This window comes from Gracilinanus agilis, chromosome 3 (genome assembly GCF_016433145.1).
Source record: "Gracilinanus agilis isolate LMUSP501 chromosome 3, AgileGrace, whole genome shotgun sequence".
Classification (NCBI taxonomy): Eukaryota; Metazoa; Chordata; class Mammalia; order Didelphimorphia; family Didelphidae; genus Gracilinanus; species Gracilinanus agilis.
Window position 1 is genome coordinate 610,299,501 of NC_058132.1, and position 18,329 is coordinate 610,317,829.

The window sequence follows — 18,329 nt, forward strand, 5'->3', positions numbered from 1 at the left end:
AAGCCAGAAGAGTGGTAAAGGCTAGTAAATGGGGACTAAAAAGGATCACACAGATAAGAAGTATTTGAACAAGATTTGAACCCAGGACATAACATCTCTAGGCCTGACTCTCATTCCAGTGAGCCACATGGCTGCTCCCTGTAGTTTAAGTTGTAATGAAATCTGTGGCAAGAACAATGAATAAGTAACATTAAATTAAATTAACTAATTAGCTAATTTATTTTTTAAAAAATAACATCTAATATTTGGTCAAATCTATCCTCTTCAATGACTAAGATTTCCCCAAATAATTTTTAAAATGATTTTGAATGACTTGCTATAAACTGTGGAATAGCAGTTCCTCTTAAAACTAGAATTTCACAATTTATAGACATCATTGTATTTGTTCTTATATCTTGTATCTGATTAAGTATAAATACAAGGAAATAAATGTAAATAGAATAAGCAGATATAATGTACCCATTTTCCCTAGAAATACTCACCAAAATAGTATTTGAGTCATAATGTGCCACTAATTTCTGTCCAGCTTGTGAGTCAATGCTCCAAATCAGTGAAAGATTAACTTCAAATGCCAGTCCCAACATGAAGCATCCCTAATTTCCATCCATGGTCAAATTTCTGACGAATTTGGGAATGTTTAAGGACCTGCATTTCCTAGTGCCTATTACACTGACTGATGGTTACATTATGAAGCACCTCTACATTATCATCTTATACCTGCACAAGGGAGGACAATAGCATCAAAATAATGAAACAGAAAATGGAATCTGTTTCACACTGGCAATGATATCACTAGTATATAGCTTTGAATCTGATCAATAACATGATAATTGGTGATAAAAATTTAGGATTCTAGTTGGTCTTCTCTTTGATTTTTCTTTCCCATTAAAAAAATCACACATCTCTATTATTCTTTTTTTTTTCTATACTTGATTCTATTGAAAACAATCTCTTTGACACAGCTGATTTAATGTTTTGCCATTTCTTATTGTTATTCTCTTAGGGTTGTTGTGCTCAATCCCTCTATGGTCACATGCATTCCATAAATGATGCCACTTTCACGGCAAGGGTGAGTTCAGTGCTACGATTATATTCATTTATTTTTTTATTAATTTAAAGTGATTTTTAGGAAATCAAGTTCTAAGCCAATTACTTGATCTCATAGATGTTTGTTTACATGATATAATGGTACTGAAGTGGTGGGCTGGGGGAGGGGACAGGAGAAGAATAAATAACATATAAAGAAAATTCAGAATGGTTTGTTATGTACAACTATAATGGCAAAAGCTCTGTAAAGAATAGTGAATGATGCGAATGACCAGAAGTTTGATGACAATCTGATCATAACTAAATATATGATACAGATAGTCACTTAATTAGAAAAAAATCATAAACCAATGGTGTGGTTATCCTTCATTATATATAATAGTGTTTAACATTTTATTAAAAATAAAATTACAACTAACTAGAGACTCTAAAAAGAGTAAGATATGGAAAGATATAAAGTTCAAGGTATAGTCACAGATGAAAGGTAAAGGGATAAAAAGGAGCAAAAGAAAATTAAAGATTCAAGGCAAAAGCTGAGAAATGTGAAGGACAATTTAATAATGACTCTCCACTACTGGAAATGGTCTTCTATAGGATCTAATAATTAACTATAATCATATATAGTGGTAAAAGAACCAAAGGGTGCAGCCTTAAACTAGGGCATGGTTATATAAGTTAAATACATCTGATATTAGATTCAATGTGCCAGAGTGAATAAACACTGATTAATGAGTCAGAAAAACCTAGATTCAAGTGCCACCTTTGACATCAACTACTTTTGTGAACTAGACAAGTCATTTAACTGGTTAGTGCCCTGAGTAATGCTTTGACTAAATGTTACAGGACAGTTGGTGATCTATTCACCTTATTAGAGCTTCCTACACCATTGCAGTCATAAGCATGGATAGATGAGACATAAGGGAAGAATCCTGAATTTGGATGGAACCCCTCTATATTATTCCCCTTAGGGATCTCATCAACTACTATGGATTTAATACTATCTCTATATTTATTATCAAATTACATATCCTATCCCAAGCTCTCTGCTTACAGCTCCAATCTTACAGCTCCAACTGCCTTTCAGATATGTGGATGTCTGAACTGGAGGTCCAGTCAACATCTTAAATCAATATGTCTCAACTATAACTCAGTATCTTTCTCCAAAACCCTTTAGCCTCCTACCTTCCCTATTATTGTAGAAGGCATAACCACCTCTTCACTCTCTCAAGTTTGTAATTTAGAAGTCATCCTGAATGCCTCACTAATTTTCACCCTCCTATATCCTGTTATAAGGAATTTCATAATTACACTCTGTCTCATTAGGAGCAGAAACCTTTGCAGTAATTCCCAAAGTAGGTGCTACCAGCCCTGGTGGATGCTACAGCGATCCAGGGAGGCAGTGATGGCCACACTTTTATTGTATTATATTCTATTCTGAGTTCAATAAATAGTTTCATAATTTTCAGGAGGCTCTAAGTAATAGTTTTTCTGGAAAAGGGGCAGTAGGCCAAAAAAGTTTGGGAATCACTGTTAGAGGAAGGCTTTTAATTTGTACACTGTCTCCTTAAGAGGCAATAACAGACAGCTCTCTACCTCTGTTTCTTTAAGAGACTTATTATAAAACAAGATATTCAGTTCTGGACTGCATTTTCTCTGTCTTCCTAGGGAGGAGGGTTTCCAGGGATTTTGATGTCATTATCTCAGTCAAGATGATCTGACACTTACTTTTGAGAATTTGAGATATCCATACTAATTTGAGAAAGAGTCTAGTTACTGAGACTTTTTCACTCAGAACTTTGAGGGAGGAGTTTTTCTGTGTCTGTGTCTGTGTGACAGGTAGTTTATAACTGACAGTTAATAGAAGAATTACTCTAAAGAATTTGTTACTGATTTAATGTTCATTGAGTAGTTAGTTAAAGATAGTGAATTTAATCATAGTTAGAGAGAGTAGATAAGTTTAGGCCTGCTTTGTCAGGTAAGAACAAACTGCAAAGAAAGCAGTTAGATTTTAGGGTTTTTCTTAGAGATTTTAGCATAGGATTTAAACTTTCAATATATTTATACATAAACATTTACATATATAGATAAAGATATAGATTTACACACACATATATAGATATAAATATAGATATATATTTGTGTGTGTTTATATATATATGTTGCATATATATATATATATTTATATAACCATAATCATATACATCCAAACACATATATTCCTATGGCTGTGTATATGTATATTGCAACATTTGTATATATATAAGAGAAATGTAGCATTTTAATAAAATCTTTTTTGTAATGAAGAAAATATGAATTTTTTCATGCAAAAATTGTTACCATATGGTGTTAAAGGGAACAATAATATGGGGAAATTTTAATTGTCAAACATAACAAGTTTGAATCTTTTCTGCAAAGGATAACTAACCCCACCTACAATTATACTTCCGAAGGATCCCTTATTTAGGTGAAAAATGTGGAACTGATCAAGTCTTCACAGAATGTACCACTCCTGTATCTCCCTCAATTTTTCTAACACGTGAAATTCAATTCCTTGGACTCAGTTGAGAAGCTTTTAATGGCTGACATTTTTCCAGCTCTAAGTCAGAAATGGCTTTCTAACCTGAAACAAAATACAACATATTTAGTCATCCTACTTCTGGTTACATTCTCTCCTCTGATCTACTAGTCCTCATTGGTCCTCCTGGAAAGGATGAAAACTAATGGGCTTTGCACCAAGTTTCCTGACTAAGGGATTTAGGATAGGCAGGGATATAGGTAGTTGCTATAAATGAGGTTTGATCAGCTTTTCTTACCTTAAATCACCTGCACCAGCTCTATCACATAAGTGCTACTCCAGTGGGTTTTTGAGTATGTATAAATTTGTTGCCATTGCTAGAAGGTCAGAGAAACTTCCCCCCCATAATACTGGGTACAATTAGAAGCTATTCTCAATTTTCACACAAAATAGATTAGAGCGACAAAATTAAGCCTTTTCTAGGTCAAGAAAATACATAAACTAAACTCTTATTTTCTTGTAAAGTAAAAAAAAAAACCTTAATTTTATATTCCTCTTCTCCAATTAGCTCAAAAGTCTCCAGTCTCCAAACTAGCTTATTTATGCCCAGTTTCAAAATAGCAATATAGTCAAAATGTCATTACTGCTACAAAGTTAATCCATCCTTGAGAATAAAGGGGAAAATAACGTTTACTCAAAAGAAATGTTCATGACAATTATTGACATTCTACTGGTATTAACTGATGATGCTAATGGTCCGGGATGATAATGGTGGTCATTCATAGCTATATTTTAACAGATCCATCGTAGGAAGGAATATTCCATTTAATTGATTCCTATTGGATGATTAGCAGAAGAGTATTTTATTTTAGCTTAGTTTCACATAGTGAGAAAAATTGTTATTCCTGGGATGGCAAGTACTGATTTCAACATTATGAGCCACAATAAGATTAAAGGATACACGTTTACCCTAAGAATGTATTATGTGGCTTTCTCTTTTACCTGCCTGAGTATAATTAGAAGAAAGCTGAAGAGAGAAAGAAGAGAGGTTTCTTAAAATGGACATGTTATTTGGGTTAGAAATATCACAGCTGGCACAGAAACATAATTTATCATTCTAAAGGAGTAAATTAATAAAGATGGAAACAAAGCAGATTTGATTAAATTAAGGAGAAGAGTACAATTATGGATGACATATATTAATTGTACATGTGTCAAAGAGTAGCAGATGAATGTAAGGTGCAAATATCAGATGTTTGATCACCTGAATCATTCGTCTTCCAGTCCTCTATTAGTACTGAGAGGGATTAGTACTGTATGACAATTTTGCACTGAAGACATACCCTAGACTCTCATTGACAATATCAAGTAACTACCAAGATGATGATAGTGTATTAAAACCACTGACACTAAGAAGACATCCTTTCGATTAACTGAGTAGATTTGAACAGCTGAGCTCACTTCTGCTTGAATAACTTCCTTACCAGTGGAGATGAGTAATTTCTGAGGTGCTGGGAGTCTGAGTCTTGCCAGGTTCAATCAGGTGCCCCTAGGGAACACTGCAGTTTAACACAATCCATATGAATACAAAATAGCAGACAGTGTGCAAATGCATTATTCAGTGCAAATGTGAGAAACATAGATTTTAATGATTTAATATTAGCTTTGCTAATCATTTGATGCTTTCCGGGATATGCATAAAAGTTATGTTACTAGTGAAAATTTCATTTAGATATTTACCAAAAACACAGTTTTAGAAAATAACACAAGTTGAATTGGGTGAATAGAATGTAAAATATTGCACTGTCTACCTAGTGCCATCTTAAGTCACAGGGCAGGTTTGCTTGGCCCTAAAGAGTAATATGGTAATTGAATTTTTGTAATTTGATTCATGTGCATAAGTAGTTAGTTGCTTTAGAGCATCAGATTATGTAACTTCATTGTTATTGCTTTTCTTTTGGGAATTTCTTATAATATTATATATTTAATTTTTTAATTCCTTCATTATATTTTAGAATTAATACTTTGTATTGGTTCCAAAGGAGAAGAGTAGTAAGAGCTAGGCAGTGGGGGTTATATGATTTGACCAGGTTCATGCAGATAGGAAGTGTCTAAGACTAGATTTGAAACCAGGTCCCCAGGTCTCCAGACCTGGCTCTCAATCCATTGAGCCACATAGCTGCCCCCAACGTAGATTTAATTTTATGACCACATAACCACCAGGCTTCTCTCTTTGAGGTAGTAACACAGAGACAAATATCATCTCCAGTAAAAGGCTTTTTGAAGATTTGGGATCCTTGAATATTAGAGCTGCAGAGCACATACGCAGAAAGATCATGCCATCCTGGAAAGACTTTGAGAAAAGTCCCAGAGACAAACTTTCTCTGCATTCTGTGAGTCACAGTGGTGAGGTTTGGAAGGCTGGCCATCAGCTAATAAATTTTTGGATAATGGAGATAAACAGATTAAAACAACAACAACAAAAAAGTCTGTTCAAGCCTCTTCACTTATATGTCAACAGGGAAACAATGGCACAAAGGGGACTAAAGGCTGATAAGAAATACCCAGTTTTTAAATCATCCTACAAACAATAATTGTTGATATTCTTAGTAAGCAAAATTTTTCCCATGGACAAATGAGTTTTTTTCTTTGGAAATAAATTATATACATATCAGTGTCCATATTATAAATGAAACCAGAGAACTTAAAGGAATTGCAGCTAAATGAAAGGATAGGTCTGCCTTCTCCCTCTTTTCAGTTCTCTCTTTGCCTCCTGTGAGTGTGAGGTACCTGACTATGGGTGGCAAAGAGCCCCTATCTCTAGGCACACATCTTTTCCCTCCCTAAATCCAGAATTAACCAAATAGTGGCATAGGGAGTTACAGTAGAAGGAGAAAGTGACGGGGCAACTACTAGTCTATGAAGTGGACTAGGTGCCTCTTGGATGTAAATATTTTGGAAATCTGGATATACTTCAAGTACAAAAATCATAGTTTTGTCATTCATTCATGTATTGCTATAAAGAGACCTGCAAAAAAAGGGAAATGAAGCACAAAGGGCATCAATGACATAGACTTCTTTATTGAGGATGAAGCAAACTTATATAGCAAAGTAGCCAATCTGACACAGTATAATTGAAAAAACTGGAATTTGATGGAGAGATTAATGTGCAAGAATTTATACTTATCCTAGAAAGTAATATGAACCCAGCGAAGTTAAGTAGGGGAATCATATGATAAAATCTAAGTTTAAGAAAATCTACTTTAACAACAATGTAGAGATGGCTCTCCTGGTTTCCTTCAAGTCCCAGCTAAAATTCCACCTTCTCTGGGAAGCCATTTCCAATCCCTCTCAATTCTAGTGTCTTTTCTTTGTTAATTATTTCCTATTTTCGTGTATATAGCTTGTTCAGATATAGTTAGTTGCATGATGTCTTCTAAATTAACTTCTCTTCTATTTTGCCTTTCTTTGAAACCCCCAAGTAGTATGTATCACAATACCTGGCTCATAATAAATACTTAATGTTTATTGACTGATTGATTATTTCACTAATTCAGGATAGTTAATGAGGGTCTGAGGGCGGTAGCTGTGTAAGTAGAGAAAAGAAGTCAAAAGTGAGAGATGTTATGAAATTAAAAATAGTAACATTTGACAATTAATTATTCAGATGAAATGAGAGAGAATAAGGACTACATTTTAACATCACAGTTAGGAACCTATGATACTGAAAAACTAGTGGTGCCTTTGACAGAAATATGGAAGTTTAGAAAAAGAGAAGGTTTAGGGCAAAAAATAATGAGTTAAAATTTACATGTTTTAAGATGTCTCTTAGACAGCTGTCCTAAAATGTTCATCACATATTTGGTATTGCAGGAATAAAAACAGGAGAGCAAATTGGGCAGGATATATAGATTCATGGGAAATATGATTAGTATATATAGAAAGAGACAGAGAGACAGAGAAACAGAGAGAGACAGAAAGACAAGAGAGACAAAAAGAGATGAGAAAAGAACCCAAAACAGAACCTTGGATAAAACCCATTGTAGTGAGTTCACAAGATCACACAATAGTGAACCTCAAAGGAATCATATAGATTGTGTAGTCCAAAAACTTAATTTTTTCAAATAAGGAAACTGAGACCTACATGAGGAATGTGCCTTTTTCCTGCATGACATAGCTGTATTCATTTCTTTTTATAAGAAAAAGCACATTAAGAATTACAGGTCATGATATACATCTAAGCCTTCTCCTGTAGCAGAATCTCCTCATGCAAATGAGAAAACAGGTTCCCAAGAAGTTAAAATGTGCAAATAAAATGTCTCCTATAAGTCAGAGAGAAGTTTATAATATAATTTCTCCAATAAGCTTTGTTCATTGTAAGTCTAAAACTGCAGTATGTATTTTCTTAGCTCACCAAAGAAAAGAAAATTCTAGTATTGTATTGCAATTCTGAGTAACACTCTTTGGAAGTGTATCAAGTGTAAATTTTCCATTTTTAAAGTATAACTATAGCTAAATGTTGCAAAAGCAATTGGATGGAAAACCCAGTAGGTATAATCTCTCTTCTGCCATCAAAGTACATTTGTGAACTAGGAAGATATCCAACTTTTGTAGCTTGAAATTTTTTATTAGATCTAAGGTAGTTTACCTTGATCTTTCTGTCTGCATGTGAATATAAAGATATGTATTTATATTAATTTTTTCTTAAAAGATGGATAGAAGTATGCCTTTCCACTTACATACTTACAAGGAAAAATTATTCTGTCCTCATTTCATTAAAAGACCTTGAATTTCTGATTTTTTTTGTTGTCCAAGCTCAAAGAATATGTATCATTCTCCAGGCATTTTTATAGAAAGAAATGCAAATAGCATTTGGGTCAGTCATCCATTGATCCTGTGAAGGACAAATGATGTCAGGCAGTACTTGCAACAAAAAGAAATTTCAATTTTGTTTACCTCTTCAGCAATCCAGCTTGATGTCAGCTACCATTTAGCTGGGCCAATAATATTGATATTTAACGTCAGTTCTTATTCATTACTGCACCTAGATGATGCATAAGTTACAACTCTTAGGTGTGATGCAAACTGCAAAAAAAAAGTTACCCATGGTGATCAGGAATAACCAATAATAGAAAAAATGAAGCATGCTATTTCTTTTGTTTTTGCTATATGGGGGCACCACTTTATTTTGCAAAGATTTAAAGTTTATTTTGCCTTTCTCAAATGGTAGAGAATATCTGTAAGGTAGAATGGTAGAAAATGGTACAATTTCAACTTTTCTGAACTAAGCCAATTATTTTGAACTTCATGCCCTAAAATGATAGATATAAAGAGATTTTATATGCCTGAAAAATTACTCCAAAGTAAAAATAAAAACTTACATTTACATAATGATTCATTGTTTTTCTACTGTTTTCAAATACATTTTCTTATTTGATCATCCCAGCAATGCTACATCAAAGACAACTTGACAGCTAAGTAGTATAGTGGATAGAGCACTAGTTCTGAAGTCAAGAAGATGAGAGTTTTAATCTAGTCACCTCTGTCTGCTTCAATTATTTAAATTGTAAAAAAAATAGAATAGATACTGACAGTTCACATATTTCGATGAGAAAACTGAAAAACAGATAGTGTAAATAAGCTACATAAGGTTTCTCAGCCAATATGTTGTGTGGTATATTTGTCGTGTGGTGAATTTTCATTCAACAAACATTTATTAAATAATTATTACATGTCCAGTGCCATAGGGGGAAAAAAAAGGAAAAAAAATGGTCCTTGACCTCAAGATGCTTACATTCTATTGGCATGTTTGTGGGCCTATCAACTACTACACAACCTCAGAGATGTCACTGACTGCCATTAGGTTTACAACAATTATGTTCAAAACCAGACACAGTCCAACTCTTGTCCAGGCATTATGATTTTTCTTCCATAGTCTACTTTTGTTTCTCATAATTTTCTTCCACGACCGGGACATGATATTTTTCTGGGTACTTAATATTCCTTTATCAAACATAGGTCAGATAGATAGATAGATAGATAGATAGATAGATAGATAGATAGATAGATAGACAGACAGACAGACAGATAGATAGATAGATAGATAGATAGATAGATAGATAGATAGATAGATAGATAGATAGATAGATAGACAGACAGACAGACAGACAGACAGATAGATAGATAGATAGATAGATAGATAGATAGATAGATAGATAGATAGATATGAGGAGAAAGGAACTTGAGATGCCATCTAGAGCAAACCTCACTGGCTGGTTAGATACCTTTGGAATTTCCATATTGGATCTGGGGCTATGAATGTAATGATTCCAGTATTGAAACTCAAATATTCTTCTTAAAGATGTTGTGCTTCTCCATTATGCCATATTGGAGGGGGGAAAGAAAGAGAGCAAGAGAGAGAGAAAGAGAGAGAGAGAGAGAGAGAGAGAGAGAGCAAGAGAGAGAGAGAGATAAAAATGAGAAGAGAGAAGAGTAAAAAAGAGGAATATTCTATTACTAATATTATTAAAAATAAAGTAATTATACAAGAAAAGTTCACTTAGCTATCAACAAGCTGCCAAGTGTTTTCTTGTATAAAACGTTTTTCCTCTTTTGAGACCAGAAGTTTTCTTTTTATTATTAAATTTATTCATAAGTGTCTCAGTTCCTCCTCCTTCCTGCATTATAGAAGTCATTATCAGGTAAAGAAATATGGATGTATAGATTATGTCCTTCATGTTTCCATTTCTCAATTCATTGTCATGAGGTGACATTCACAAATTATTCTTCAAGTATTAAATCTGTAGCTATAGATAATGTTCTCTTTTTTGTAAAAAAAAAAACAAAAAACTCTTACCTTATTTTTTAGAATTAGGACTGTGTATTGGTTCCAAGGCAGAAATGTGGTAAGGGCTAGGCAATGAGGGTTAAATGACTTGCCTAGGGTCACACAGCTGAGAAGTGTCTGAGGCCAGATTTGAATCCATATTATGTTCTCTTAATTCTACTCATTTTGTTGTTCATTATCCCAGGAGTTCTTTCCAGTTTTTTTATTAGCCTTCTTACCATTTCTTATGGCCCAATAGCATTCCATCACAATCATATAACACAATTAATCTAACCGTTCCCCAATTGATGGGTATCCACTCAACTTCCAGTTCTTTGCCACCACAAAGAGAGCTGTTATAAATATTTGGCAAAATACAGGTTCCCTTCTTTTTTCCCTAATCTCCTTGAGAAACAGAACAAGAAGAGTATTTCTGGATCTAAGCAGTATATGTAGTTTTATATCTCTCTGAGTCTAATTCCAGATTACTCTCCAAAATAGTTGGATCAGCTTACAGTTCCATCTAAAATGTATTAATGTCTTCATTTTTTCACATCTCGTGCAACATTTGTCATTTTGCCCTTTGTCATTCTAGCCCATTTTATGGGTGTAAGATTATATTTCAGAATTGTTTTGATTTGCATTTCTCTAATCATTAGTGATTTGGAGCATTTTTTCAAATACCTATATGGACAGGCAAATATTTCTAAATAACTAGAAGGTCATTAGCAAGAAAAGATAAATCTAGATACCCATATCTTTCTTCATTTAATTTTATTTGCTATGGGAAGTTTAACTTTATCATTGACAAGAAAGAACATTTTTAGATTTCTTTATGACTTTCGTTTTTGTGTTATGGTCCTTTCCAGACATAGCCCCTTTCTGTGCTTGGACTTCTTCCAGAACCCACCCTTCTTTATAACAAATAAAATGCAATTGCAAAAAGATCAACTAATACAATTGCTTCCTCCCCATGAGCATTCAATATTCTCTTAGGTCACCCTACTTCTGTTCCCAATTGGGTAGTATTTTAAATTATTTGTTCTTTGGGACCAACATTGTACATTGCTATTATTCAGAGGGTGACGTGTTTTAGTGCATTTTTCCCCCATTGATATCACTTTAGGCAATATCATTGTTCTCCTAGATCAGCTTGCTTCATTCCATATTAGTTCATATAAATCAGGAAATTATTACTCTTTTCAAAACACTTTTAAATTTTACTAACTATTTATATTTGTGACGGTTCCATGAAGGAAATATGTCTAATGCATCATACATTGTCTCTGAACTACATAATCAGAAAGAATTAATTGTCACACCAATTTGCTCATAAATGTAATTACAAGAAAACTTGATTATCTTTTTAAATGTGATTTTGTTTGCTTAATTGTGTGTTCTTGGGCGAATGTGACCCAATGTATCCCTACTTCAAGAAGTGACTGCTGCTTAACATTCAGAACTACAAGCTGTGCTGGAGACTTTGCCCTTCCTTCTCAGAGGAGAAGAATTAATTTGTACATCCCAAACAGGCACTGCAGCAGAAAAAAAAAAAGGTTTTAAAAATTACACCTCCTGGCAGGATGAGCTAAAATTTCCTATAGCAGATTTATAATGTGGGCTTGGGGCCCAGCCCAAGTCTTTATTTTTTCCATATTTTAAGAAATTTCAACAACTGGCTTAAAAAACTAAAATTTTACTTTCCAGAGGAAATGAAGTTAAAAAATAAAATATAAAAACCTTAAAAAAATGAATTTTAGTCAGTATCTTACTACATCTTTCAAAGTCAACCAAAACACTTTTTAATTTTTTTAATGCTTCTTTTTTCATTGATTTAGGACCCATTTGCAAAAGGATTGAGTGATCCCCAAATACTTTTAATTTTTATTTTCACATTTGTGTGCAAGCTGAATGGTATCTCTGTCAGCCATCTTCTTCTCATAGAACTTTAAATATGAACTCATTTTTTTCTCTTGGTTAGTGCTAGAGAATCACATTTCTCTGATTGAAGAGGAAGAGCATGGCAAGATTCCATTTCCCACAAAAATTAAAAAAAAAGAATGACTTTGAGTAATATTGATGCTTAGTTCAGAAACTTTAACATGAGGGCTTTGCTAATTATTTAAATAAATCATTTGTATTGATTTTTCTTTTTCATCTTTAATTATTTTTTCCATTAAAATATATTTTCTTCCCATACATTAAAAAGGAAAGAAAAGCTCTTACATTTATGCGTAGTCAATAATAAACTAGGTGTGCAGTGAACTGAAGTTGAATCACATAAACCCCCACCATCTACCACTGAGACAAAGGTCTTAAAAGCCACAATGATATGTTCATATTTGGATAAGGGCAATATGGAGATTTGTTTTGTGAAATGATTCATTTTGGTTGTGAAGGATTTTTTTTTAATTATGGGATTGGTTGCATGTGGGAAAGCAAATAAACCCTTTGTAAAAATAATTAATTAATTTAAAATAAACAAATATGCTCCTCTAAACAAACAAACAAACAATACCCATATTGGCTATGACTAAAAATTATTTGTCTTATTATGGTAATGTAAGCTCATTGCCTCCTTGGAATCATTTCTGGTCATTGTACATATCTAAAATATCTGATTTTAGCATAATATTTTAAGAAAGAAACCATCCTAATGAAAAATTCCTATATTATGTTTTATGTGATGAATGACTAAAAAAGGATACCAAAATTCATACCTGAAAAATTATATTTGCTAAGCTATTGACCAAATCATTCATTATCTAAAGAAAAATTCTAGATGATCCAAAGCGTCATGGGAGAATGCCTGAGCAGTCTGGTATAGTAGAATTCTAGATTTATAATTACTGGGCATTCAATCCATGCTGAGCTCTGACAGCACTTATGTAACTTAGGTTAGGCCATTTAACCTCTGTGGGCGTCAGTGTCCTTGTCTATAAAAAAGGAGACATTTGGACTAGATGATATTATAAGTCCTTTTGAGCTCTATGTTTTCTTTTTTTTACATAAAGAACATTAGATAACTTCCTTAAATTGTTGTTACAATTACTAAAACTATTTAGTAAAACTAAAAATTCATTATTTCTATTGAGCTACTAAATATTCTGGTCCAAAAAACCAAGTATTACTATATATAGTCATTTTAAGTCTTACCAGAGAAAGCACAATATTTAATATTTTCCTACAATTTGTAAAAATAAAAAAAATTGAAATTCTCTCCCCTCTTTAATATGGCAACAACCAAAGCATGTTTATGAAATATGCACAATGGTGACCTAGCCTTGTTCATAAATTGTCTTCTTGTGACTTGTGATTATATCCAGAATTTATGGAATTGATATTACACTAATATCAAATAAATTCAGCACAATTTATCATTGTGATGTTATTACAGTAAATATCATATTAATCAATAAATAACATAAAATGGCAACCATATAAATAGTTATTGTTCAGTAATAATTGACCACATTTAAATAAATTATGGACAAATAGAATAACACCTTAGGTTACTTCAACATTAAATAAGATATATTTAATGGATCTACACATGCCACATTTTCAGTAATGATCTTTGAGCACAAAAAGAATATTTTTATTATGCAAGAGAACATCAATTTTAATTCTGGAAATTTCCAAAAAAATGGCTACTTTTCATATATCTATAACTTTAGAAATTAGGTTTTCTAAGTGCTTTAGAAATCTAATTTGGTTCTTCAAAAGATGAGTGAGTTACAAGACATTATCTTTAATCAGTGAAGGAAAGGGTGGAGGTTTTTAAGTGATTTTGAAAAGTTCAACACATAAGTGTAACATGAGAAGCTAAGCATCCTCAGTTCCTTATTTCCATGCCAACCATCTGACCTTCAGTCATGCTTATGCTGAGTCTCCACCTCATTCCTTTTTATTGGTCTTGAAATATAAAGGGACTAAATTCATAATTTAAAAGGAAAACAGATTGGTTATTTTAAGTGCTCATATCATTAAAATTGACATTCTTAGCATCCTGCTTCAAGTAGAGTCCCAACTATGGTAGTTTTTTTTTCTCTTCAAGTTCAGTGAGCTTAGACATCTTATGCAAATTTATGCAAAAACTGCTCCAAGTTGATACCATGCTGCTCTCTTCAAATCCCATGAGGAATGTCTTACTTATCAGAGGAGAAAGATCCCCTGTGTTTTACAGAGCAAGACAGAACATGTGGAATACGTGTTGAGGAAAAATATAATGAGCTGTCCTTTCAATGTGGGAGTGATGGAAGGGAAGAACAATATATATGTATTCCAAAAATACTAAAATAAAATATCTAGGGATTTATCTATAATAATTCCTAAAGTGCATCATCAGGGGCTACTCTCTTATATTTTATTCATCTCCTAAGGTTTATGAATTAGTCAGACCCGATGATATCTTTATATGCAAAAAAAGTAATAGTTTTATTATCATTACACTGTAACAAGGCTGTAACTTACTTTCAGAGGTTATGGGCAAAGCTCCCAACTGAGATTTTAATGACCAGAGACAAATAGAATAGTGGAGAGGAGGAAGCAGGATATTTCATAAAGGGATGAAACAGAGCAGTTTGAATATGAAAGATCAGTGATAGAGTTCAAAGGGCCATATAAGGCGGGTTAGAAGTTGTTGTAGTTAGCATGTAGGATCCAATACATTTTCAAGCAAGGAAATCCATTATGATGTCTTCCCAAGGAAGCTGAACTACTAAATGCAGTTGGCATATAAAAGTGTATTTTTAATGCTACTTATATAAACAAATAAAAAGGTAACTCATACACTGGATCTGTGATCTCATAAGAGTAATCATTTCATTTAAGGCTACAAAGTATAACCTCTATTGACTGTGGAATCTGACTCCCTCCCTACAGTGGAACTTGAAATTGTCTCAAACCCAGAATTTGTGAACCCACACCTAGACTTCTCTGGGGTCCTATTCTGAAATATTATAGATTGGGAACTGAACAAAAGACAGGCCACAAACTGGGTATACCTTAACTTCTGACATCTTATCTTGAGATGAAACATGTACATTGATGCAGAATATGCATTCAGCTTAGCTCTTGGGTACCTGATCAGCACCGTATTCCATGTTGACTAACAGGGACTTTGTTGCAAATTGATTAAAGGAAAAAATTTTCCCTTCAATTTCTAACTACATATTCTTCCATAGTCCATATTTTCCCTTGCCATCCTATTACATTTTGAATTCTGAAAATCCTTACAATGCTGTTAACAATCATCCTTTAATTTTACCTTTTTCCAATTTTTTATATTGAAGGAATGATTGACAAAACTGTGGTTATTCAGACTTGATTATTTGGAAGACTTTTTTTTTTCAAAAAATGAGTGAAGTGAGCCTGTCACTTCAAGAAAAACAGCTGACAATATTTGTTGCCAGTGATAAAATTCAAGCTTTTAAGTAAAAATTAGGAAACTTGTAAATGCCACTGTGAATCTGACATCTTTCTAATATGAAAAGGCTTTTCTTATTATATTGGTGATTATATTAATGAATTTTAATATTGTATAATGATTTAGGTTAACATTTGAAAGATCTGCTTAACTCAATGAACCAATAGTTCCAAATGACCATTACATTATGTTACAAAACCACACATGAGTAAAATATCCATTCAAAGTGCAGAATAGACCAATGGATTTTAATGCAACTAAGAAAAGATAACTGACACATTACAACTAATCTTTAAGAAACCACTTGTTTTATTTTATCATCAAATAAGAATAATTACAATTATTTGAAAAGGCAATTAAAATGCTCCTTTTTTAGCTACGTAACTGTATGTGACCAAGCGGTTTTCAAATACTTCAATCATAACAATATCATAGCATTCTGAATGAAGAACCGGATTTGAGAATCCTGTTCTCTTTTATTAAGCCAGAAGAAATTTGTCAAATGGTAATGTCATGGTTTAAACAAATTTTTTTAGAAAATAATTGTCATAAAATGTTATTTATGTTGATACACAAGGGATTTATTATTATTGTGTTAAACTAATGAGAATGTTTATATTTTACCCATTTTAATTTTAACATGTTAAATATTATTGATTTTATTTCATTGTCTTTGTTACCTTTTTAAAAAATAGTTTCTTTACTTATCTATTTTGATTAAGTTTATTTTTCCTTTTGTTTTTTTATGTGAGATCATGATTTCTTTTGTTGTTTTTTAGTTTAGTTTTTTTACTTCAGCTATAACATAGTAAATTCTGCTCCTGCCCTTTATTTTAACTCTCTTGGTGGCTCTCTTTTTCAAGTATTTTTCTTGTAATCAATATATTGTTGGATTTTGGTTTCTAATCCTTTTTACTTTCCATTTCTGTTTTATAAGTGAATTATCCTATTTACATTCACAGTTATAAATATTAATTGTACATTTCCCTCCACATATTATTTTCTATTTATCTCTATCTCTCTTTTTATCCTGGTATTCCTCTAAAGTCTGTTTTGGTTCTGATTACTGCCTTCCTTTACTCATGATCACTTTTATCATCCCCCTTTCCTCTTATCCTCCTCTTCTACTTCTCTTTTGATTAAAAAAGATATGTATAAACACTTAAATGTGTGTATGTGTGTACAGTTTCTTTAAACAGGGTGCTCAAAAAGCTCAAGTTTAGTTTTAAGCTATTAAACTCATATATCTTGATATTGAGATCTTTGTCAGAAAAACAAAACTTGTTGCAAAGGGAGTTTATTCTCTGTTGTTTCCTTTTTGATATAAGCTTTGTAGGATTTGTGCAAAAATCGTTTTAATTTTATGTCATCAAAATTATCCATTTTGTTTTCTATGATTCTTTCCATCTCTTGTATGGCATCGAATTTTCTTCTATATATAGCCCCTAAAGGTAATTTCTGTCTCCCACTCCCATTCTCTCTTTTATTTCTGGTGAGACCATTTATATTTGATAATTTTCCCAGGAGTTTTTTTAAATCAAATAGCACATCCTTTCCACAATAGTCAGGATCTGTGTCTTTAATGAATACTAAGTTGCAAGAAATATTTGATTTTGTATGTTCCACCATCTTTTTAATACTTTTGAACCAAGTTCCTATTTTAAATCTATCACTTTTGGCATCACTTTTTACCACTCAGCCAACAAACAGCTCACTTGCCAAGATAGTCTTAAGGTTCTTTTAGTGTATTCATTTAAGCAGATGATTTATGCCAGTTAAAATTTTGTTATGATATTATTATTATAATCAGGGTAGATGCTTTTTTTCAAACTGTTTCTGATCTTTTGGAATCAATACCTTCCCTAAGTAGGCCAGGTTAGAGTTTATCAATTGCATATATTCTTATTTCTTCTACTTTCATGTTAATTTTGATATTTATTCTAGTAACTAAGTGTCCTAATTGTCTATAGACAGTTCAGGAATAACTTTACTATCAGCAATGAGGGTAAGATCCTCAATGGTCATAGATATAGATTTGGGATAGGCCTTAAAAGGCAACTCCTACCTCCTCATTTCACATATGAGGAAACTAAGGCCAAGGGAAGTTAAATTATTTGTCTAGCTCATAAATATCTGAGACAGGATTTCAACTTGAGTCTTCCCAATTCCATGCCCAGCATTTTATCTACTGCACCACGTAGCTCAGTGATTCCCAAAGTGGGCGCTACCACACCCTGGTGGGTGCTACAGCAATCCAGGAAAGTGGTGATGGCCACAGGTGTATTTATCTTTCCTATTAATTGCTATTAAAATTTTTAAAAATTAATTTCCAGAGGGCTAAGTAATATTTTTTTCTGGAAAGGGGGAGGTAGGCCAAAAATGTTTGGGAACCACTGACCTAGCTTTTTAATATATGTTTCAGAGGAACATAGATTAAGAGCTGGAAGGGACCTCAAAGAGCTTCTAGTTCAACCCCATCATTTAAAAAATTATTCATTTGTTACATTAAAATA

At 32.7% G+C, this 18,329-nt stretch overlaps 1 protein-coding gene across 1 annotated transcript in view; it reads left to right on the plus strand.

Annotated features, from left to right (window-relative positions):
* The window catches only part of SPAG16 (sperm associated antigen 16), a 1,250,545-nt gene that overhangs the window by 886,178 nt on the left and 346,038 nt on the right, over positions 1 to 18,329 (plus strand). The window contains exon 14 of the mRNA XM_044667518.1: positions 1,004 to 1,069. Within this exon, the coding sequence (XP_044523453.1) occupies positions 1,004 to 1,069 (66 nt within the window). The remainder of the gene's footprint in view (positions 1 to 1,003; positions 1,070 to 18,329) is intronic.